General features: G+C 36.8%; 1 protein-coding gene across 1 annotated transcript in view; it reads left to right on the top strand.

Annotated features, from left to right (window-relative positions):
- Positions 1-23,253, top strand: part of LOC104130070 (probable ATP-dependent RNA helicase DDX10) — a 57,529-nt gene that overhangs the window by 18,576 nt on the left and 15,700 nt on the right. The window contains exons 8-10 of the mRNA XM_035898523.1: positions 838-1,000; positions 2,581-2,665; positions 17,034-17,135. Of these exons, the coding sequence (XP_035754416.1) occupies positions 838-1,000; positions 2,581-2,665; positions 17,034-17,135 (350 nt within the window). The remainder of the gene's footprint in view (positions 1-837; positions 1,001-2,580; positions 2,666-17,033; positions 17,136-23,253) is intronic.

Below are 23,253 nucleotides of genomic sequence, written 5' to 3' on the forward strand. Positions count from 1 at the left end.
TACAAGAAATTGTAACTGTGAAACAGTGCAGGGAAAGGTTTTTCTCATGGTTATATAGGAAGGAATCCTTCAAACATCTACTTGTATAAATGTCCTGGGACTATTCTGTTGAAGTTATTTGTATGTATTTGTATGGCACGGGTATTTATTCCTGTAACTACTGCATGTATCGAATCTTTTAAAAGATGGCATAGTAAATATTCATTGCTGTTCTTCCACTTGTGCAAGAGGTTACAATATTTTTGTTGTTCTGCGGTTGGCTGGTGAGTACAGTGAGGTGGTAGTCTTGGCTGTACAGAAATTCTCTGAGCTGCAGCTGTAGTGCAATACATGCAGTTTCTGTAACTGTTTTATTAAAAAAATATTAGATAGCTGTTTGCTATAAAATAATGCTGCATCATGGTACTGTATGTAAGAGTAAAAAGACTGCTTTTATAAGAGAAGCTGTCAAAGCTCAAAATAGACACTGCACCCCTCCAGTATTGTCTAAAAGCAGCGCTTCTGGTGGACTTCGATACTTTGGTGTCCCTTGCATACAACCTAACTCGTCATGTCCCAAATCATTCTTGCTCTTGCCTACTCTGGTTCCTTTTAGGAAATGCCATCAAAAGGCATGCCAGTCTTGTGCCACACTTCATTTCCCCTTTTAGTACTTGGATATGACAGACTCTCAGAATAGCATCTCTTGTCTGATGTGGAAAAAAGTGTGTTTTATTTGATGTGCTAAGACAGTTGCTATATACTGGATATAATCTTAACAAGTTTAACATTGCATGGTAATAGGTTTTTTTTTTGTTTTTTTTTTTTTTTTTTTCCCCCCCCTGACTTGTTGAGTAGGTCCAGTATCTATTCAGAGTGTTCTGTAAGCTTCAGCCTGGTCTTCCTGTACTGGCACTGCATGGCAAGCAGCATCAGATGAAGAGAATGGAGGTCTACACTTGTTTTGTTCGGAAAAAGGCAGCAGTACTTTTTGCTACAGATATTGCAGCTCGCGGCCTGGGTATGTACCCACAGAAGCAATAGTTATTCACAAAGTGATGATTTAGCCATATTAAGACTTTATTGGTGATAGTATGCTCTGAAGACCAACCTGATTTGTAAGAAATGAAGCTGAAGTTTGCTTAAGAGCTTCTTAGGGTATCTCAGAAGAGATAGGCTTCATAGAGTTCTGTTGTTTCTTTACTGAATAGGTCCACTTCATTTGTGCTTTTTTTTTTTTTGTTGTCCCAGAAAGACCTATGTTGTCACTAGTTTTGTAATGGCATTTGTTAGTGAGGTAGTCAGTGGAAGCTGCCTTTTATTTATGAAAGTCTGTATGCAATCTAGTTTTTCCAGTCATGTTCTGTGACAAATACCTGGAATGAGAGAAAATGGAAATAGTGATGTATTTGCTTACTACATGCCTTAAGGTAAGATTTCATCAGTTTTAAGTATTTCTGATGTGCCTGTAACCTGTGGGTTATTCCAAAGGGTATGAAAAATTACTAACCGACCAGGATGTGGAAATGAAAACCTGAACTATGGATGGCATTATAGGACTGTATTCTTAAGGAGGCAGAAAAATAGATGAGGGGAAAAAGCAAGAATATTTATAGGACCTGTTTTGGCTTGAGTTTCTTTCCTCTTTTCCTCTGGTCATTACCTGCTGAATTATGATTTGCTTCTTTATATTTTCAGTGGATAGTTTGGATTTTTTTTTTTTGTTTTGTTTTTCTGTACTTGGAGGCATTTAGGTATGACACAAGACTGCTTTCAGGAGTCTACTCATTTGCTCCATTGCCCCAAATGTAAGGTGGTTTTGTCAGTAAGCTCTAAAAGGAAAGAAGGTGCTCTGAAAACCAAAGGCAGACATGAAAACTGTTTATCATACCTTCTACACTGCTGAAATCTCACTAGTAGGGATCTAATGTGGGCATGGTGGTTTGGGTTTAGAGTGTAGGTATAATTGTAGAATACAGCGTAGCTACAGACTTGGATCGGGAAGTAACACAAACTTGCTCAAATGCAAAACATGTTGCTGCTGGGTGAAGTGCAGCAGTTAGAAAATGCTTGTGGATAATATCATTCACATTCAGTATTGACTTCTTTGTCAGGCTTGGTCACCCCCTCCCGTCTTTGAGAGGGCCTATGATATTTCTGTATGTGGACAGCTGAAGTAGTGAAGACTCGCCACAGCTAACTTCAGACCCTGGTGGTGTAGGATATTAATACTATAGGTGAAAAATGCATCAGATACTGTTATTTAATTATTAAGTGTAGTGGTGTTTTATCATCTGTGTGACACAAAACATGTCTTCTTGTCAAGTGTGAAATTATGTTCCATTCAGTGCACTGTCATAACTTGGGAAATGAAGACACCATTAATCTTAGCTTTCTTTGATGAAGAGGATGGTTGTTTATGATATGCTAATACATGCAATTAATTTTATTTTTATTTCAGAGGTTGCACCCAACGTCTGTGAATTGGTCTAAGTGATGGTTCTTACAATAATTAATGCTCCAAAATAATATGTTGCTCTTGAATAGGAAGATTTTGAGTACCATGAACTTAAATTTTGATGTTTTTTTGTCTTTACACAGATTTTCCAGCAGTGAACTGGGTCATTCAGTTTGATTGTCCAGAAGATGCAAACACATACATCCACAGAGTGGGAAGAACAGCCAGGTTTGTTTTCACTTTTCATTAATATTTTAATGTTTAAAACTAGGTTGCTATAGGGACAGATAATTGGCTAAAGACTCACTTGAAAATAGAAGATATAAATTGGAAAGAAAGAAGGAAAGGCTGTTATCACCAAAAGACCGTTTTGATTACTTAAGCGTAATGGTTTGGCTTAATCATTTCTTAGTGAGCTTCAGAGACTCCTTACAGGAGTCAGAAAAAATATGCCCAGTTGTTTAATCTGATCAGGGAAGGTTAATAGTGAGGAAGCAAAAATCTTCTTTTGCACTTGGCAGAATCACCTCAAAGGCTGTGTTGAGCATGTTTGTGGGTGGAAAAGCTTGTTTTGCCGCTGCCATTTATAGGTAAATAAGGCTTTAGACTGTGAATCTAATTTCTTTGTGCCATTAAAGACTCTTCAAAAGAATAGAAATAGTTCTTATTTTAATTTTGGGAGGGAGGAATGAAATAATGTTAATTACAGGTTAAATTTTTAATTTTCTACGTCTTTTGCAGAATTATATTCCTAGGGATAGCTTTAGTTAAAATATTTGTGGCTAAGCCTTTATGACGGAAGGAAGTTACCCAGATATACTGTTGCAAATGTTGTCCTTGATCTCTGAAGTAGATTTTTTAAGAGAAACAAGAGTTGTTATTGCATATAATTCAGTAGATCAAAAACTTTATGTAATTATCTGAAAGATGAAATGCAAGACCTGGCATTATATCTTGTACATAATTTAATTTGTTTGTGGTAGGGTTTTATCATCTGTGTTGCAATATAGGACTTGATGATCTTAAAGGTCTTTTCCAACCTAAACGATTCTATGATTCTGTAGGCGGAACCCAAACCTAATAGCAGAACAGTTTCTTAGGGATAGGACTTCAGCACTCTGCACTATAGCGGTTTGAAATCTCTCTTTCTGGTTCAGATGGCATTAAATTTTGGTGAGTGTAATAGGAGTGTGTACTTCCAGCCCTCTTTCAGAATGTGGAATTTCTAGCCATGTTTTCATTGTAATTGGTAATGCTTCTGCCTCATTCTGTGCCGCGTTCTCCATTTTCCTGTCTACCTGTTACAATAGAAGGGAATAATACATTTTTAAATGCTTTTGGAAAAAAAACCGTGTATGAACAAAATCAGCGAATGTTGTGTATATAATTAGATAAAACATGTAGCTATTTGGCTAAATTCAAATCTAGGTGTAATCTCATGCATCCCAATTAAGAGAAAAGCATATAGGCTTAGTTTGAATTCTGGGTTTTCTGTTTTGTGGTTTTTTTATTTACTTTCTTTTTTTTTTTTTTTTTTTTTTTTTTTTATTCCTGTGCGGCTTCCACAGAAGGCTTGTAATTTTGTCTTTATGGCATACTGTCATTGTGGAAAGGAAAACAGTGTATTTGGCACTGGTTAATTGGCAGTTTCTGAGAGGCTTGTTGAGCTCTTCCCGAGCTGTGTCACTGAGTTGAAGCACCTCCCAGGAGTTACAATCCTCAGCCTTGTTCCAATTCTCATTAGGCACTGTGAAGAGCAGCTGTAAGTAGGTTTAGAGAGGGGAAGCAGCTACATAAAGACAAATAATCCCCTTTTTCCATAGTGCTTTTAATGTCACTGTGATGAGGATGTTAGCCTTGCAACCTTAAGGGTCTGTCTTCAGTGGCCTCTTAAATACAACCTTCTGTGATTGCTTCAGGGACAGATTTATGCAGAAAACTGGGGCAGAGAGTCTGTCCCGTGGGCCATGGGCTGTGCTGCATGCCTGCCCCTTGCTTCTTCCGGCTCTCAGTTGCATTTCCCTTTACGTGAATTTTTCAGTAGCCAGACTTTACTGAAATTGGGAGTACGTCTGAGTGAGCTGTTTGAGCTGGCAGGGTGGTGAGTGATACTGAAAGCAAATTCCTTCTATAGGAAAAGCTTTATGGGTATTTCTGTCTCTTAATCTGACACAAAGATCAAGGAAGGTTCTGCCTATGTTGGGCTTTCACTTTGGAGAAGTATAGAGGCTCTCTCTGTCCTTAAAGTAAAGCAGTCCTGGAACGTGATTTGTTTAGTGAACTTAACAGCATGAAGTAAATCTCTGAAAATAAAACAAGGGAGAGGTCTGATAGTTTCAAGTAAATACTGTGTACTAAGTAAATATGCTAACGCAGTTTTGGATGTGGGTAACAGAGGATGTACTTCTCTGTGAACTCTTAAGTGTTGAGTAGGAAGAAACTTCACTTGTTTTCAATACCTCCAGTTAGTATGAGAAGCTCGTGTTTCTTCCAGAAACTTGATAAAAATGAACTGAACTGCAGTTTAGTAGTCCTCATTAATGAGGTTAGAGATAATTACAATTTTTCATGGGTTATGAGGGTGTATAATTGCAGGGAATGAAAGCTAAATTAAATATCTCAGATAATTAAGAGACTGTGTTAAACTGTAATTAAAACTGGGATGCCAAATACTGCTTACTTTTGAAATCAAATTATTCTGTGATATAAAAGTAAATATGAAAGTCAGGAGAGAAATTATTTTGGGGATAGGGCTGGAAAACCTTTGACTAATAATTGTGGATGTGTTCCCACATCTGTTTTACAGTTTTGTAAAATCTTATCTTAAGACGAAATATAATGATTGATTTTTAAGTGGGTAAGACCACCATGTTCCTTAACTAACATTTTACTTCCATTTCACCCTACTGAAGAACATAAATTGCAACTCCTGTGTTTTTGATTTATGGTAAAGTAAGATCAAGAAAATCTGGGTGTTGTCCAGTAATGCTTTTACTTTGTAGTAGAATGGCATATCTTGATTTTTTTTTTTTTTTAAAACTTGAAAGGTATGCTATGATTGGGGTGATAGGAAGCTATTTCTTCCAACTGAATGTTAAAGTATTTATTTAAGTCTTGACTAGTTTAGTAACAGTATTTCTAAAATACAATATCATAGCCATGGCCATAAATGTTTCTGGCTATATTTTTGTCACACGGTACCTTAGCAAAGTCTGTAATTTAAAATATTAGATCACAGTGTTTTCCTGTGGGTTTTAGTTTCAAAATTTCTAAGTACATAAGAGCTACTTGTAGCAATTGTCTGCAAAACTTATTCCTGGCTTCTAATTTCTATTGATGCCTTCTGTTCTGTAGCCTAGGAAGCCTACCGTTGAAAATATTCTTAGATCAATTTTGTGAAACAAGTTACAGTGCCACTAGGGGACAGCAGAAGATAATAATTTCTGAAGCACACTGATACTCACTTTTTTCCCCAACTGTTTTTCCAAACATAATTTGTAAGTTGTATGGCATGAAAGAAACACATATAGGGATGTTGTCCTTTCAGTCGTGATTGCATTGATGAGTTGAAAAGACACTGAAAGGTCTATTTTATCTTTCTATTCATGCGTAAATGTCTTGTATTTTGGGTGTACCTGTATCCTGGCATGTCTCACTAATTAATTTCTTTCTTTCCTAGCATTACATTCCTCCCTTCGCTCCATTTTTTTTTTTTTTCCTTCAGAGGAGACTATTAAAAACTATTACTTGAGTTTAGTGATTTTTAAAATTTTTTTTTTTAAAGACACCGACAATGGAATGTTAAACAGAATACATCTTTTTGCTCTGCATTTTTTATCTGTGGTATTTCTGGAATTTTATATAGGCTTTAGGTCTGTCTCAGGCTCAGACTTCTGACGGTATTTGATCCAGGCTTGTTGGTTAGGTTTCTTACGTGCTTAAAATGACTTAGGAAAGTCACTGTAATGTTGTTGTTGTTAAACATAGTGTGCATGCAGGCATGCATGTTCTGTTGAGCTCTACAGATGCTTTTTTCCTTTTGGTAAATTATATTCTGAAAACAAATGGAATCATAAAACTCCATCATCTCAAAGCAGAATACTCTGTTGCCTACCATCTTTGGTAGATTCTGTGACAAGAGACTGAGCAAACTGCCTGATGACCCTTTTGCACTTACTTCTATGAGCTCTTCCATGGCTCATCCAGCAGGAGCTCTGCTACTCAAAGGCAGTTTTCACAGTCAGGGAGCATCCTGATGCTGACATGGCTCATCATGCTGTCCATAGGCACGACCAACACACCATCTCAGGCTGACTTCTTCCTGTGAAGCTCAGCTCCAGCCTCCTAAGGCCTACTGGGAGATGCTTCCATCCAGGATTTAGGGTGGTGAAACACTGGAACGGGTTACCCAGAGAGGTAGTGGAGACCCCATCCGTGGAAACATTCAAGACCAGGTTGGACGGGGCTCTGAGCAACCTGATCTAGTTAGCAGTGTCCCTGCTCACTGCAGGGGGGTTGGACTAGATGACCTCTAGGGGTCCCTTCCAACCCAAAACGTTCTGTGATTCTATGATCCTTGTACTGGCTGGTATGATGATTAGAGCCAAGAAGTATGAATACTCAAAAGATCTGTAGTCTTTTTGATGCCTTGTGAATACTGAAGAATACATGCACATCAAATTTTGGAAAGGTGAAAGGGGCAGGTCATATAAAGATCATCTTCTGTCATGAAGTAAAATGCTTTGAAGCGTGCTCATTGGGACTCTCCTGAAGTAATTCTACGTTATCTATGTGAAAGTGAGACTAATAAGCTTTCAGAATAATCCTTGCAAGTGGCACTAAAGCATTTAAAAACGTTTGTGACTTAATGGAACTATTTTTCAATGGTTGAAGCTTGATTTTTTTTTTTTTTTTTTTTTTTTATAAAATTGGGAATTGACAAGGTGCTTAGGGACATGGTTTAGTGGTGGGATGGCAGTGTTAGGTTAACGGTTGGACTTGATGATCTTAAAGGTCTTTTCCAACCTAAATGATTCTATGATTCTAATTATATCCCAGGGATACGTGTCTTGAGTCCTGAATGAACAGTACAGTCAAGGTGGCAGCTCCTTCCTTGATTATTTTTCTAATATTTAAGACCCATTGAAGCACTTTTACTGACGTTTCTTTAAAAATAAATGCAGTATTTAGACCATCTCATATTATATTGCAGTCAAGGCATTATCCTAACTCAAGTTAAGTAAAAATAGCTGCTAGTGGAGGTCACAAGAAATTGTTGACACCACATATTTAACTTACAATTCACATTATTAAATTTTCTAAAATTAAACACTGTACCCTAGCTACATTCGTGACAGTGGCCTATGATGCCGCAGTTGTGCTGACTGGCACTGTGTTACCCATTACAATTCTCTTCATAATGGCACGGAATGAATGTTCCAATACACTGAAATATTAAGTGGCTAAGGTTATTACCTGCTGACATGAAGCTATCCTGTAAGCTGTAATAAAAAATAAATAAGCACATGTATTTTAATGCAGCAGAGTGGACACAGCTGCTGTGGAAAATGGATTGCTTGCAGTCTAGGCTGGAGGACCCAACAACCTCCCATGGCCTTTTGAATTCAATTTATTCTCAGAGTAGCATGATAAGGTTGGTGAGCTGCTGTCTGTTCCTGTCCACTGTTTCTTGTGACTACGTCTGTCTGGCAAACAAGGACACCTAGCCAGTTCGGCTGAAGGAAGGGATTATGGGTTGGTGGTATGAATAAAACCCAGTTGCATCGTTCTCGGAACTTGGCAATAGATATAAATGGGCTACTGTCCAGACAGGAGAAGGAAAAGGATATTAAGTGATCAGAGGAAACCAAACCAAACCCCAAAGTAAACAAACCCTGAAGCAATCTCTAACTTCATAGCAATATTTACTGGTACTGCTTTTAGGATACTGAACTAAGGTCTTGGCAGTGGAGAAATAGGAGTGAACAAAGCATTAGAAGTGAGCTAAAGCAAAACAAAAAAATGAAGCCAGCTCACTTTCTGTTGTTTGTTTTAAATGCTCTGTGGGATGGTGGACTGTTCGCAACCCATAGGAAAGGTCTCTTCTCCCTGGCTGAACCGAGGAACCAGCAGCGGGCGCGGGCTGTCTGCAGCGTTTGCTCAGCTGTGAATAGCAAGCATGCTTTCTGGTCTGTCGTAATTTTTGTTGGGTTGCTTTTGTGTAGGACTTGCTGTAGATGATACAGCCCAGTTTCAGTTAGCAGTGCACACAGATCTCTTGTTAAAGATTTGTTGTTTTAAATAAAAGGATATTACAAAAAAAGACCTTTAGCCATATAGATGGGATAGAAATTCTGATATTCATGCATTTTTTTTTTTCTGTGCTCATTTGGCATTTAAAAAAATAGAATAACAAATTACCATGTTAGGGAAGAAACCTGGCAGCCTAGAAGGTATGATAAACAGTAGATAAAATTCTTCTTGCTCCTGGGCTTGGAGAAATAATGTTTTCTTGTTTTGAACCTTAGGTTTCGCCAGTCCTCATTGTGTCAGAAGGCCTGGAAGGTAGTATAATTGGAAAGAAAGTTTTGCCTGAATTGAGCCTGGTATGAGAGAGCTAAAGCTTTGTTTAAGAAATATGTTTAAAAATGGTATCTTCTATAATCAGATTTAATAGTTGAATTTTAAAATAAAACTATGAATTATTGTGTTTCTGTGGAGGGCCTTAGGGATAGATATGGAGATTAGTTTCTCTTTGTTGAAGGATGGTATGTGGTTGAACAGATTTATTCATATGCATATCAGATTGAAATAAGTGGTCTCAGAATAAAACTGTCCATTTTGATATTTTTTGGGTATATTTTTATAGATGTCTTATGTTGTTCTTTACATAAGAGTGCAACACAGACAAGTGTCTGCATCAATGCAATGCTTTTTTCCTTCACTGCCTTAGTTATTTTATCAAGGAATTGAAAATAGTTTTAAAATAAAATATATATTACATGCTAGAAGGAATGGAACTCGACTCTAACCTTTTTCCGGTCCATATTATATTAAGCATGATTGTTCAAAGTTTTTAGCTAACCTATAGATTGGGAAGTCACTGTAACCCAGCTTCTAAAAACTAGATGTATATTTGCGTACTCAGATGGTGATTCTGTCTTTTCAAGTACTTCTTACAAGAGATGAATAACTGTACTATGCCAGTTTTTTCCCCTTGTCCTCAAGTCTTAATTGCAATAGTGTGTATATTAACAAATACCTATATAATTTCACTGGCATATTTTTTCAGTCTTTACAGAGGTAAATCTGTGTTCTTGAAGCAGGGATTTGTGCTGCTTTTTGAATTTTGCTTGTCAGTTATTCCACGTGATGGAATTGTCTTGTTCTGGATTCTTTATGGAAACTAAAATTGTATGCAAAGGTTTAAAGAACATTATTGTTGCAAAATCAAGTGCTCCAGGATATTTCTGTACTGAGAAGGATGTGAATGGTGCGCAGTGAATAACTGATCACCTTACATGGTGAATGATTTGGCTTCACAGTGGAAGTCACTAATAAATAGTTTTATATTAATAGTTTGGCAACCATGTCTGATGAGCAAAGGGTGCAGTGGAAGAAGAGTGAAAATATGTAATTAGAGTATATCATAATGCGCATGCAAACCCAGGCTAATTTAGTAGGCTTGGTTTTGATGCTAGTCCAAATCCTTAACTGACTGACCTTAATGTTTTAAGGAAAGCAGTCTTTTGCTTACTTCTGGTAAATCTCTAGCAAGTTTGGCCTGGGTAGGAGAGAGACAGTTGAGAAGTTGATTTGGCTTCCTTGATGCCTGATTTCCTTTCCCTGAAGGTGGCTTGTTGGCTTGGAATGGAAGGCTTTTTGGAATGGTTTTGATTTTAAGCTCACAAGTTTTGCAGTGATACCTTATTTCTATGTCTTTTGACAGATGACATGACAGCATATGTTGATATTATCCACCCTGGCCCAGTTAGGCTAAAATTAGATCTTTTAATCAAGTCAACTTGGTAAAGTCCCATTTTAAGTTAAAGGTTAAAAAAACCCCACAAAACTCTGGTTTTTTTTTTTTTCTTAGTGTGGTGGTAGATCTGTGACCTCCAAAGCATAAAAATTATATACTTATGGTTCCTTGCATGTTCATGTGTGGTAAATATCTTCAAAAACATTATCACCTCCTTTATATTGAATTTTCTGTAATGGGAAGTATTCCAACTCAGGAAACTGTAATGCAAGTATCTTTATATCTGCAACCCTCCTCCCCCATATTTTACGATTATCTCATCATCTCCATTTTCTCCTTTGCCAGTTTTTAAAATAGATTATTTTTTTCTTGCCAAAAAAAGCAGAAAAACTGCCTTTAACTGTCTTGAAATTTGTCATCAACTTACATCTTCTGAAATACAAATGTTAGGGAAACATGTTGCAATACATCTGTTCAAGACAACCTGTATAACATTTCCTGTAAGGTCTGCGTATATCCACGCAGGCTGTCCTTACAGTTCTCTTTCCATTGCTTTCCTGTCTTTTTTTTTTTTTTTTTTTTTTCCTACTGGATGTCTGACCTACAGCAGAACACTGGTGCCTGATGACCATCAATCAGATGGTTCCCATTCCTATTTTATTCTGGTATCATGGTGACTTTTATGTCATTGACAATTAAAATACAGTGCATTTGACTGAACTATATGCTACGATGGTCGGAACAAGGATGTAAAATTGCTCTGAATGTAGTTAGAACAAGCTCAACTCTAGCTGTATGGCAAGATGGAATTGATTAATAACCACAGTGTGTTTTCATCTATTGCCTTTGTGATACTGGTAGTATTGTTTGCTTTAATAGTATCGGCTACGGGTATCTGCAGCCTTTGGCTGGATCTGATCAAGGGTAGGTTAAGATGTGTTACGATTAGCAAAAACTGAGTGTCTGTTTGGCCTGCACAAAAAAGCATTTTTTTTCTTATCCTGTCCTCTTATTTTATTTGCCATGACAGAATCAATCTTCAACATCTGCTACAAACCACCCTGAGCCAACAGCTGGTATCAAGCATGAAGGAACTATCATCTTGATTTTAGTGTTTTATTTTATTTATTTTTTGGTATGAAATGAAACTATTTGGCAACTCTGTTTCTTTGCTAGGGAAATGGTGCTCTTGACATTTTAAACAATTTTTCTCTACTTCTAATTAACCAGTGCCACATCATCCTAAATAAATTATTCCATTTGCTTCTTGTCCAGCCTTTCCAGCCTTTGGTGCTTGCTTTTGATTGCAGGCATCTTTTTTTCTCATCTGCAGTCAGTGTCAATGTATCATTCCTACCCTTTGCTTCATAGTGCTAATGATGATTTGTCATAGCTTCCTTGCTTGTAAGTCAAGACTGAGTTGCAGAGAAGTTACTTGCCTTTTTGACAAGTATTGAAGCCCACAGACTCTAGAAAATAAGACAGATTTGACCTAGAAGTATGTGATTTTTTATTTTTTTTTTTCTCAAAGAATTTCTGCAAGAAAGATGCAATTTTCCATAGAATTGGAATGAATTGTATCTGGTGTCTTAAGAGACTATTAAAATCGCAATGCAAAGATGAGTCTCTGCTCTGGTTTCTTGATCGCCTTGAGGAGATGACAAGATATGTAATCAATTACTGCACAGTCCAAGAAAGTTTGATTACTTTGAGGTTTTTAATTTACATTTCTCCAGCACAATTGAGGTGCATACTTAGTGAATAATAAATCACCAGATTGAATTAGCCTTTTAGGACAGACGTTTGGTTTTGGTGATGATGGACAACTCAAAGGCTGCAGTCAGCAAGAATGGGGAGAACTTTTCCTAATGTCTTCACATCTGCAGAAGGAGTAGTCTTCCTGCTAAAGAATTTCAGTAGCTGAGGTTGACTTTTTGCCGCTTCATCGTCTATAAAGGTTTAAAGTTTTTATCTGTCTAACTGAAAATAATTATAGAAATGTTTTTTTTTTTTCTGGCTTTAGTGAAGAACTTTATTCCCTTAGGATACCGAGGGATGTTCTTTTCTCCTATGTTTTAAGCATTGTAATGGAAACAAATTTTGAGCAGAAGATCTAAGTGTTTTTTTCTTTATTGTTTATGCCAGTTTTTAGTAGCTTGTGCTTTCATAAGTGTGCCAATATAGAAGCTTTTAGTATGAAAGACACAGATAAAACACTTTTGAAAACTTGAAATTTCCACTGCACCATCTCTTTTTGAGTTTTTCTTTATCTTATTAGAACATTACTAAGTTGTTCTTACCTTTTTTGAGAAATAAGATCATACTCTGCCCAAGTAAAACTCCTTTTCTATAGGCTTGCATTTTGCTTTCTTTATCTAACCACCCACTGGGGACATTGAATAGATACAAACCTTCCCAGATGTTACTTAAGATTGTTTGGTTTTCAGCTTTCTCAATTCTGTAATGATTTCATTTTCATGTTTAGCTCTGAAGAACACCATTAATATTAAACTGTCTGTTTTAATTAATCAAATCACACTTAGAATATAAAAATGGGCAAAGAGTTCCTCCTTAACTTCAAGTGTGTTTCAAATATTGGCATTTAAAACAGTGAAAGTTTCCAGAATAAGTAAGGAAAAATACTACACTGCAACAGTGGTTACCAGATGTCTTTCAGCCCCTTTGAATTTCTGAAGACATCAGCTCTGAGGAATATTTCTTATGTTGCTTTTTTTGTTTTTCTCTTAGTAGTTGCCAAAAGATAAGAAAGCATAGGTGTTTGGAAACCTCTGTCTCTTCTTTGTCTATTTTTATGCGATTGTTTCTTTACTTAGCTACAGTACTGTTTTCTCTGTATAAAGGCTTTGCACGACTTAATGTAAACATTGAATTAGTTGTTGTCTATAGATACCAGATTTAGTGCTTGTTCTTTTTTTTTTGTGAATTATCTACAGAATGTGCCTTTGGAATTACATCTTCTGAATTTGAACTTTCTGAAAAGATGGCTGACTTAGTGTATAATGTGTCTAGCACTAATAACACAAGACCATCTTTCAAGGGTCAGATTGAAGGTTCTTCTGATCCTGCATCCTGTTCTCAAAGTGACTTCTTGGGTACTGAGGAAAAGCTATAAAAGCAAAACTACTGTAGAATGATATTTCTGTGCTCTATCATTCCAGAGCTTGGGTTTGTGGCTTGCAGAGAGGATATCTGCGCTCTCTGACACTTGATGGGTATTTCTTCCATGATTTCCACTGGTCTTTCATAGTGTTGTATTGCACACTGAATAAAATAAATATAATAAAGCAACAATTTAAGAATGCCAAGTCAAGCACTCCAGGCTAGGAAATGCCAGAAGCAACAAAACTGCACAAATCACTTCATGCCTTTTGACTAAATTTAAAGAACCTGCGAAAATCATCCTTTGTAGGTGTTTATATAGTGTGATCAAGACTTTTTTTGTCTTCTTGACAAGTGAGGAAGATTCTTGTTCAGAGACTAAACAGACATTTTTTCCAGATATCAGATCATTCTCATAGCTCTTTTTGGAATCCTTTCCTTTCGTAGCATCTGCTTTGAAGAGAAGAGCAGAGATGTGTTATTCTGTACGCTGAATCGGTGAGACTAGTATTGGCAGCATTATTATCTCTGCCTTCCTGTCTGATACAAGCCTTGGGTAGATAAAAGAGAATATTTTCATCTCTTTTTCCAACAGTGCTCTGAGAGCTCAGGTTCTTTTGATGAATAATTAGCTGCCTTGGAAGTGTGATCATCAATTTTGCCATAAAATGCAAAGTCCTCTGAGGTTCAGTGGCTTTTCAGGATTTCTTTGCTTGTTCAAGCAGTGGCAGTGTCTGACACACACCTACTTTGTGGATATATCATCTGGAATTTGGCTGGGCTAAAACATATAGAGCTTTCTTAGAAGGTGTGCTTGGTCTATGTAAGCAAGTGATTTCCAGCCTTAATTGTTATATAAAGGGCCCAAACATTCATGGGATGTTTGATCAGCAGTGACTTACATCCTCCTATGCTGTTGGTAAAGATAACAAATTGCCTTAAACCAAGCATATGGGTTTCTTTAGCACTCCTTTTTAGAAAGAGTCTATAAGCTTGTATTTCTACATTAAGAACACTTTAGGTCTACTAATTAAATGGATTAAAACCCAGTTAGTATAGTTTTTGTGCAGTATCTCTCCCTCACCCGCAACCCTAAAGCAGTATTTTTTGGGACAAAGTCTAAATGTATTACTGTTTCTTTTGGTATTCTTAGTAAACCGTATAAAACCAGTAAATTTGCATAGTGTTGGTATGTAGCAGAGACTCTTCTCTTGTAACAATTATTTTTTCTGTGTAAAATTCCAGAATCTAGAATGTACGTGTTAAGATCTCATGACAAAAACCCATTTATTAAATATTTAAAAATTATCCTTAAAAGTCAGTCCCCAAACCCATCATGTATAGCATTGGGGGGGAAAAAAGGCATCTGAGAGCATTTTGTTGTGATTTTTTTCAAATTCATCAAATGAAAGCAGAGAGCTGCAATAAAAGCTGTCAGATTGTTTTAACTACAGATTTTGTTGCTTCTTGCATTGCTTACTCTGCTGTGACAGATAGTGTTTATAGTTTTCAAACAGTTCTGCAGTACTGTTTTTGCTAAGTGATAACTGTTCATGCTTGGAGAAGTGTGGGCTCCCTATATTCCATCTGAAATGATTTCTATTAGTTCATGATATGATTCTTGTTTGGTGTGCCTGAGAACATCCTTCTGCGCTCTCTGGCCTCCAACTTAAAAGCTCTCTTAAGCCAAGGAGTCTTGACTAATACTTCCTTAAATAGCATTTATGTCCCCTTTTCTATCCACAAGGACTGAACTGGTGTTTTCTTTTGCCGCTGCTGAGTTTGTATTGGAAAGATGTGTGACCTGTCGTGGGCACAGTCTTGTTCTCTGTGGTCTCTGACCCAAAGACAAACTAATAACATCTCCCACCCTTCTGCTGACAGTTTATATCTTTTGTATAATCTTCTTTCCTTGATGGTTCTCTTGGTAGAGAAGAGCTAATGCAATTTTGGACTAAGGACCCCACAGGAGAACGTGTGATGGGAGTAACAGAAGCTGAAGATTTATGAAATGGCAACAGACTGTGTGGAATAAAGATAGAGGAAACAATTAGTTTCCCATATAGAAAACAGAAAGGAAAGACCAGATATGCTGAAGATGGATGAAAAGTTTTATCAGCATAGCAGGAAAAAAAAAAAAAAGACAAATATGACTGGAGTAGGAACCAAACCAAAGGCCTGTTAAGATGGTAAATAATTTGATATAAATTGATACTTGAAAAATAATATGATGAGAATTTTCTGTTTCATATAAATGGAATACTTGTAGTCATAGGAGTTTATGCACAGGCTTACAACCTTCTGCTGCCTAGGGAGGTCCCTGCGAGTAGCTCTTGGCAGTTTAGAGCTGTTCTACATAGTAACTTACTACTCTCTTATTTTGCTTTGTCCCACACATTCCTGTCATCAGTTGGTTGTGAGTTGGATTCTCTCCAAATTTGGCATATTTCTGAAATGCAGTTGGATTGTTGTGTTTTATATAATGGATGATTCTATGCAGTGTTTTCCTATCCATCTACTGTAAATGTAAATGAAGAAATAATATGTGTGTTACAAAAGATATGGACTTAGATAATGCAGATAAGCTAACTCATCATTACTACTTTTTCAGTACGATTTAAACCCATTGTCTTGTTTGGTTACTAATGCTGTTGGGTTATTTTTTTTGCTCCACAAATGTCCGCAAATTGCTGAATTTGCCAAAAGTAGGAACTAGCATTTTCTTTGAGAAAAAGAAAGTGAACAAGAAGATGCTGTAAGAATGAAATAGAAGATTTTTTTATTTCTTTGCCAACCATTTATCTTGAATAATTAGTAACTCAGCTACATTTGATACAGCTGTTAAATGCATTGAAGAGTGAATACTAGATATGATCTTAGGGGATCAGTCTAATTGTATTTTTTCTTTTGCACCTAAAAACTGCTTTGTAAATGAAAGAACTCCTGTTTTTATGCTTTTCTTTTAGCAATGCCTCTGTGACCTATTAGAAAAGTAGCCTTTATTGAACGTGCAAGTATGAGTTTGGTTTTGGGATCGAGGCACTCATCCTTTCCTAACCTTTACACCTGCAGGGTGTGCAAAGTAGAATTAGTTGTTACTGGGTGTTAAGACTTGCCTATTGGTAAAGGATGAATGCAAGCAGCTAGATCTTCTAGTAGTGTAAGCTTTGATCAAGGGCCACTTGATTGCTACATATATTCAAGTACATTATTTCTAATGTAGGGAAGAAAAAAGCCACTGATCTGAATCTTAGTCCCAGATGTTTAGAGCTCTAGATATAGTTTTGAAATCAGCTCAAGTGGAGATACTGGCAAGTCCCTTAACTGGCTTACCTTTTCTTTGGAAAGCAAGGATTTTTGTCTGCGCTTTGGGCTGCTTGTAAGGAAGCAAATGTAAATTCTCATTGGTTATTGAAAACGTCAACAAAAAATTTGTATTTTTTGCATGTTTGCTTGAGGTGTCTCTTTTGTGTTTCCACCCCCCTCCCCGATCAGATACAAAGAAGGTGGTGAAGCTTTGTTAGTGTTGCTTCCCTCAGAAGAAAAAGGCATGGTGGAACAGCTGGCACAGAGGAAAGTGCCCGTCAGTGAAATCAAGTAAGTGACTAATGGCTTGTCTCTTATTCAGCCTTTTTTTTCTACAGGAATAATGTGTGATGAGTCTATGACAATCCTGATGGAGTAAAGTGCTTGAATTGCCTGAAGCTGGACAAACAAGGGAGATAATTCGGGTTTGATAGTATTGTAGAAGGAAAAGACCTTGAGAGTTTACCTATTCCATCCCCTTTCCCAAAGGCAGGATCAGCTGCACAAATCATTCTTATCAGATGCTTGTCTAACTTGCCAATGACTATCTTCACAGTTTCCTAAAGTGATCTCATCTGTACTCAACAGCTCCTGCCATTAAGGTTTTTTCTTCAAGTGTCTGATAAACCTTTTAAGTAATTTAAGTGAAATATTTCTTTTGTCCTGTGCCAAGAATACATGGAAAATTATGTATTCTCTTACTCTTTGCAACTACTTTTTATGTAATTGAACATCATCATGCTATCTCTTTCTCTTCTTTTCTTTTGCAGATGAAACAATTACTGTTTTTTAATCTGTCCTTGTATGTTTTTGTGCCTTTTATCATTCTTACCTGTCTTTTCTTTAGTTCTAGACTGTTTGTCCAATTTGTCACGATCTTTCTGAATCAATTAGTTGAACAGAAATAAAAGATGTGGCTAAATGGTCATTTTGCATACCAGAGAGAGTATTCCAGTGGAGACCTGTAGAGATCTATGCCATCTGTACAAAATAGAACTGACTTTGAAAAGGTTGCAGAAGCATGAAATGATACCATGTAAAAATAAAAAAGCACTTGTCATGATCCACTGTTGGGTTGAACAATTTGGCAGAGGTTGAACCCCCTTGCTTTCCAACCAACCTCTGATAATTCTGGGAGGTTGGGGGCAGCTGGGCTTAACTTCTGATTAACTCCAGTTTTTTATCGTGACTAGGTTCCTTTCACATTCTTGGGAACAGAATTAAGACTCAAAATGGAGTCAAGTGCCAGTCACTTTAGCACTTATTTCCAGTTTCTGTTAAATGCAGAGTAATGGATATGTAGGAAAGACAAAAACTGTAACTGTAAAAAGTAATAGAAAACCCCCACACCACTGAAAAGCATTGGTGGTAATTTCTTAATTAGCAGCCATAAATATGAAGGAGTTCATTGCTCTTTGAGCCTGTCAGTTTAATGCTAAATCAAAAGAGGAAACAGAATGTGAAGGAAATATGGAAGAAGAATTGAAAGCAAGCCAGAAAACGTGGTGTGAGCCTGATTCCATTTTGAATGCTTAGATAGTTCAGGTTACACCATGCCAAAAATCGTAGAGTGGAGCTAGAAGAAATCCAGAGAAGGATAACAAGGTAGAAAATTAAGTTTCTGTACAAGTGGGTATGAGCTAGGCTAGGACTCTTTTACTTTGAAAAGCTGTGGTTTGAATGTGAATATACGGATATCTAAGCAAAGAAGATAATTAACTGTATGCCGAAAATGTTTGTGGAATAATTGTTTTTGAGAAGAAATCAAAGTAGGGTGAAACTTTTAAGTGGTTATTATTACCTCGTCGCTTAAACTTTCACGTCTGGTCAAAATTAACTATACTGTATTCTTTGAATTCTAGTGTAACGAAGGATGGTAAGAAATTGCCACTACTTATGCTGTGAACTGTTTTTTGTTACATTTTCCATAGACGTTTATGTCAAAACTTGAGTTAAGGAATCAAGTGAGCACATACTTTGGGACTTGTTGTTATCAAAGCCTACTAAGTGAGAATCTTTTTCACTTCATTAGATTTTTCTATTGCAAATTCAATAATAGGATGCGTTAAAGTAAGTCAGGGTAGCCGGTCAATTGCAGTTTGACTTCTAACAAACTTCTGATTTTGTTTTTACAAGCAAAAAGGAAGGCTTGTGTGATCAGCTATAGTGAAGGGGAAAGAAATAAGAGCTTGCAATGATAACCACAAAATACTGTCAGTTCCCACTGAATCTTACTCTTCAATGAGTGCTCCAGTTTTCAGCTTCATTAGGCTGCTTCTTCTGTTTGATTTCCCTGAGGATTGCCATTTTTGATACTATAGTTGGATGTCATCACTCCAAACACGCCATACCTGGACACAAATTGTCATTTCTGCAGAGAATAGAAAAATGCATATGGGGCTTTCCAGATTGAAGGTTTAGTTTTATTTTTTTTAAGTATTTTTGATGTATTGTACATGCCATTTCAGAGGCACTTGTGAACTGCACTTGTGAATGCTGCTTCTGTGTAACAAACTGAGTACACAGCAGTCAGTGAAATAAATACACCTTTTCTGGTCAAACACGGGTATCGATTCCGTGTAGAACATATGTGAACTTCAAACATAAGATGACTTCTGCTGAACAGCAAAAATAAGGACTAGAATGGAGTCAAACAACTACCAAAAGTTGTGCTTAAAACTTTATTATAGTGTTGCTGTTTAGAAAACCCCACACAACAATGACGAAAAACCAAACAAAAAACCTCCCAACTGAATGTGGACAGTATCAGTAAGGAAACTGAATTAAAGTCCGATATTTTCTATTCCTTTAAGCATCATAGTGCTTTATAAGGATCTGTTTTATAACCACCACAGCCTAAGCAAATTGTCTCTTTTTCCAAACTTCATCTTTCTCCTTGTTAAAATGGTAGTTCTTCAAATAATTTATCTTGTTTTGATAGTCACTAAATAAATGTCTGATCTCACGTATATTATAAATATTTCGCCTTCAACACCTAAGCTTTTAACTTCTTGAGTAATGCAGTTAATTGTTTGAACAGTTTATCGTAGAACATGGTAAAAAAGCCTCTTTAGCCTGTATTTATTCATGCAAATCCAAATTGGTATTTTTGTACCAGAATAACAATTCAGTTTTAATAAGGCAAATATTTCATTCCCCCCCAATAAATGCATCTTCTGTTTATAATCCAAGTTAGATGTGTCTCTGTAGAGACATCCATGGCTGCATCTCTTAACACATTCTTGCTAATCTGATGTTACATCAGTGGAAAACCTTCTGGTATTTTTTTTTTTTTTTTTAAACACCACCCCAAAAAACCATTCTTTTACCAAGCCACTAGGGCATATGTATAATAAATACATTTAAGTAACATTCTCAGCTGAAATCATTATAAGCAAATTCAGTTCTTCAATCTGCAAAACACAGCTTATTAGTATTTGTAACATCATAATGAAGGGGTATGCTTTTACTTAGAATTGTCTTCCTAGCCTGGTTAAGGCTTAAGTGGTTTAGCAGCATACTTCTAAGATGCTAACTAAAATCCTTAAAAAATGCTTGTAATTTACTTGTGGATAGCTCATCCTAAAAGTTTTTAACTACAGATTTTCTTAGCTTGTTTACTTCTAACCAGTGTCCCAATTAATATAACCCTGGTGTATTTTGTCAATTGATAAATTGTTGAAGAAGTTCCATCAACCTGTGGATCATGTTCCAGGTCTTCTGTTGAAGTCTTCTGGTGTTGTTTGTGCGTATTAACCTAATTACAGATTCTCAAGAATTGATTTAACTTGTGAATTAGAAGGTAATGAGTATTGCTTGCTGCCAACAGAGTTTAACTCTTTAAACTTCTGAAATTCATTCTGAAAGCTTTTTGTTTCTAAAACATCACTGTCAATTGAAGTGTTTGTTTTGCTGTTCTTGTTAACCTGTTACCTTGCATAGGGATTGCAAGAACCAGTTTGCTGTTACTTTCCTTGGTTTGTATTTTCTGACTTACAAACAGCTCTTGACATTTCTTTATTTCATTTAGACAGAGCTTTTGAAACAGTTGCATAATGTGAAAGGAGAGAGGGGAATAATGTTTTTCTTTTCCTGAATACCTATTCAAAAGGCTAGAGTGCTGTGCTGTTTTCTTAATTTTCAATTTTAAATCTAAGCTCCCTGTAGAGCTTGTTAGTATACCATACCTTTCTAATCAGCGCAAGCTGCCAATTTACAGGTAGTGCTTTTAACAATGCATCTCTTTCACTGTTCAAACAGAGCAAGAGAAAATGCAAAATACGCAATAATACATATTGTATTTTAGAGCTTTCACATATGGCAGAAAGCTACTCTGAAAGTATTAAATATTATGTACATACTTATAAAGAGTCTGTAATTTCAAAGTTTTGGATACAAGCTGTAAACTGAAATTATTTTTGCTAATACCTTGAGCTACTTCATCGCATCCAATTTTGTTGAGTAACAAGATAAGAGCTGCTTCCTATGGGGTTATTGTAACAAATTTTGTGTCTAGAAAATTTTACCAAAGGAAATGTAAGTGTGTAGATACCCACAATGTAATACTGTTTTTTTACTATTATGACAAAAACATGGTTGTTGAAGAAAACAGCAATAACAACAAAAACCCCACCTTTTTTTCTGACAGCAGAGAATACTTGGATATGTATTCCATATGACAGTAGTATTAATACTAGGGAATCTACTAAAACTTGCTGCCTCCCAGTTACCATCATTACTGTAGGACAATCCATTGGTGTCACTAACCAGCGTGGTGATGCACCTCTATGTGATCTGCTGGTGTGAGGCTGGCAACTCTGAGCAGCTTTCCTTTGCTCCCAGCTCTTCCTCCTCAATCCAGCCTTCCAGGTTGTCCAGTGTAACCATAGGGAGTCACATTCCAGGCTGAGGGCACAGTGCAAAACCTGCTGCTGCTGGAAGCTGGGTGGAATATGGAAACTTTTGCTACCTCACGGCAGCATGGTCTTTTTTGGTGGTTGTTGAGCTTTTTTGTTTAAATTCTGCTTTGGAGAGGATGGGGAAGAGAGATTATCTAGTTAAAGCAGTGCTTGTATCCTGGTGTTAAAAAGAGGAAATGAGTGGAAAGCTGAGTGCGTATCAGCCAGCAAATTTGAAGAGCGCTGTCTGATCAGTTCATGAGACCAAGTAAGCCGAGTTCATATTTATATCATGGCACAGTCAGGTGTGGCCATTTATGCAACTGCTGGGCAAAACAGCAGTTTCAATAAGTTACACTGCTTCTTAAATGCAAGATCTGTACTCACAGAGTAAGAAAAGAAAGAAACAGCCCGGTTACAATGACAGAACAATGTCATAAAATCCTCTTGTAGTTTTGGCGTAGTTGGTTCTAGCTCACTGGTTCTTAGCTGCTTAGGCAAGCTTATAAATCATGAATTCATTTAAGTGTTTAGTTTTTAGGTTTGTCTCTCCAAATAGTCACATGTATATAATTATTAGAAATTTGTTCAGAAAGAAATAACACGCAAACTCATTAAAACCAAAATCCAATTTAACAATGACTGGCTTTCTTATTTTTGGAATCCCAGCATGACACGGAGACGACAGTGGGAGGTTGTTGTGATACAGCGTTGGAGAGGAAAGAATCCAGTACTATGACTCTCTTTTTAATATTCAGTGTTGCAAATTTTCTCATTCATTAACAAACACGAAACCTCAAAATGTGCTTGGGCACCATATTCTTGTTGACATTGCTTTGATTTACACCACAGTATCTTGCCTTGCTTTTAACTGTAGAGTATCTTGTGTTTGCTGTCTTTTTTCAAACCCTTTTCTTGCAAATTTCAACCAAATTACTTAAACTAAAATTTATGTGCAGCCACCAAAATGTTACATCTTGTCTAACATTATTGTTCATTGTGGTTGGAGCCCCTATGATGTAGTGTCTCCTGTAAATAACGGATCATATTCCTACAATGATGAAGTCATAGAAAATAATGAGTAATAGTGGGCCCAGCTGAGCATTGGGGCTTGGTGTGCATCCTGAGTTTGACAATGACAACAGTGGGTAGCTGACAGTCCCAACTGCTCTTTTGAGTACAGCTCCAAGGCCAGTTTTGCATTTACTTAAAGATTTAATGTAGACCATGTTTCTCTAGTTATGAGAATGTGCAACTGCTAGATCCTAGAATCATAGAATGTTTTGGGTTGGAAGGGACCCCTAGAGGTCATCTAGTCCAACCCCCCTGCAGTGAGCAGGGACACCGCTAACTAGATCAGGTTGCTCAGAGCCCCATCCAACCTGTCCATGAATGTTTCCAGGGATGGGGCCTCCAGTACCTCTCTGGGCAACCTGTTCCAGATGCTTTGCTGACATCAAGTATGACATCTGCTGTTTCTTTCCTGTTCTTAAAGCTTGCTAATGCTGTTA

The sequence above is a fragment of the Egretta garzetta genome, unplaced genomic scaffold (genome assembly GCF_000687185.1).
Source record: "Egretta garzetta isolate BGI_Z169 unplaced genomic scaffold, ASM68718v1 scaffold217, whole genome shotgun sequence".
In the NCBI taxonomy this organism is placed as follows: domain Eukaryota; kingdom Metazoa; phylum Chordata; class Aves; order Pelecaniformes; family Ardeidae; genus Egretta; species Egretta garzetta.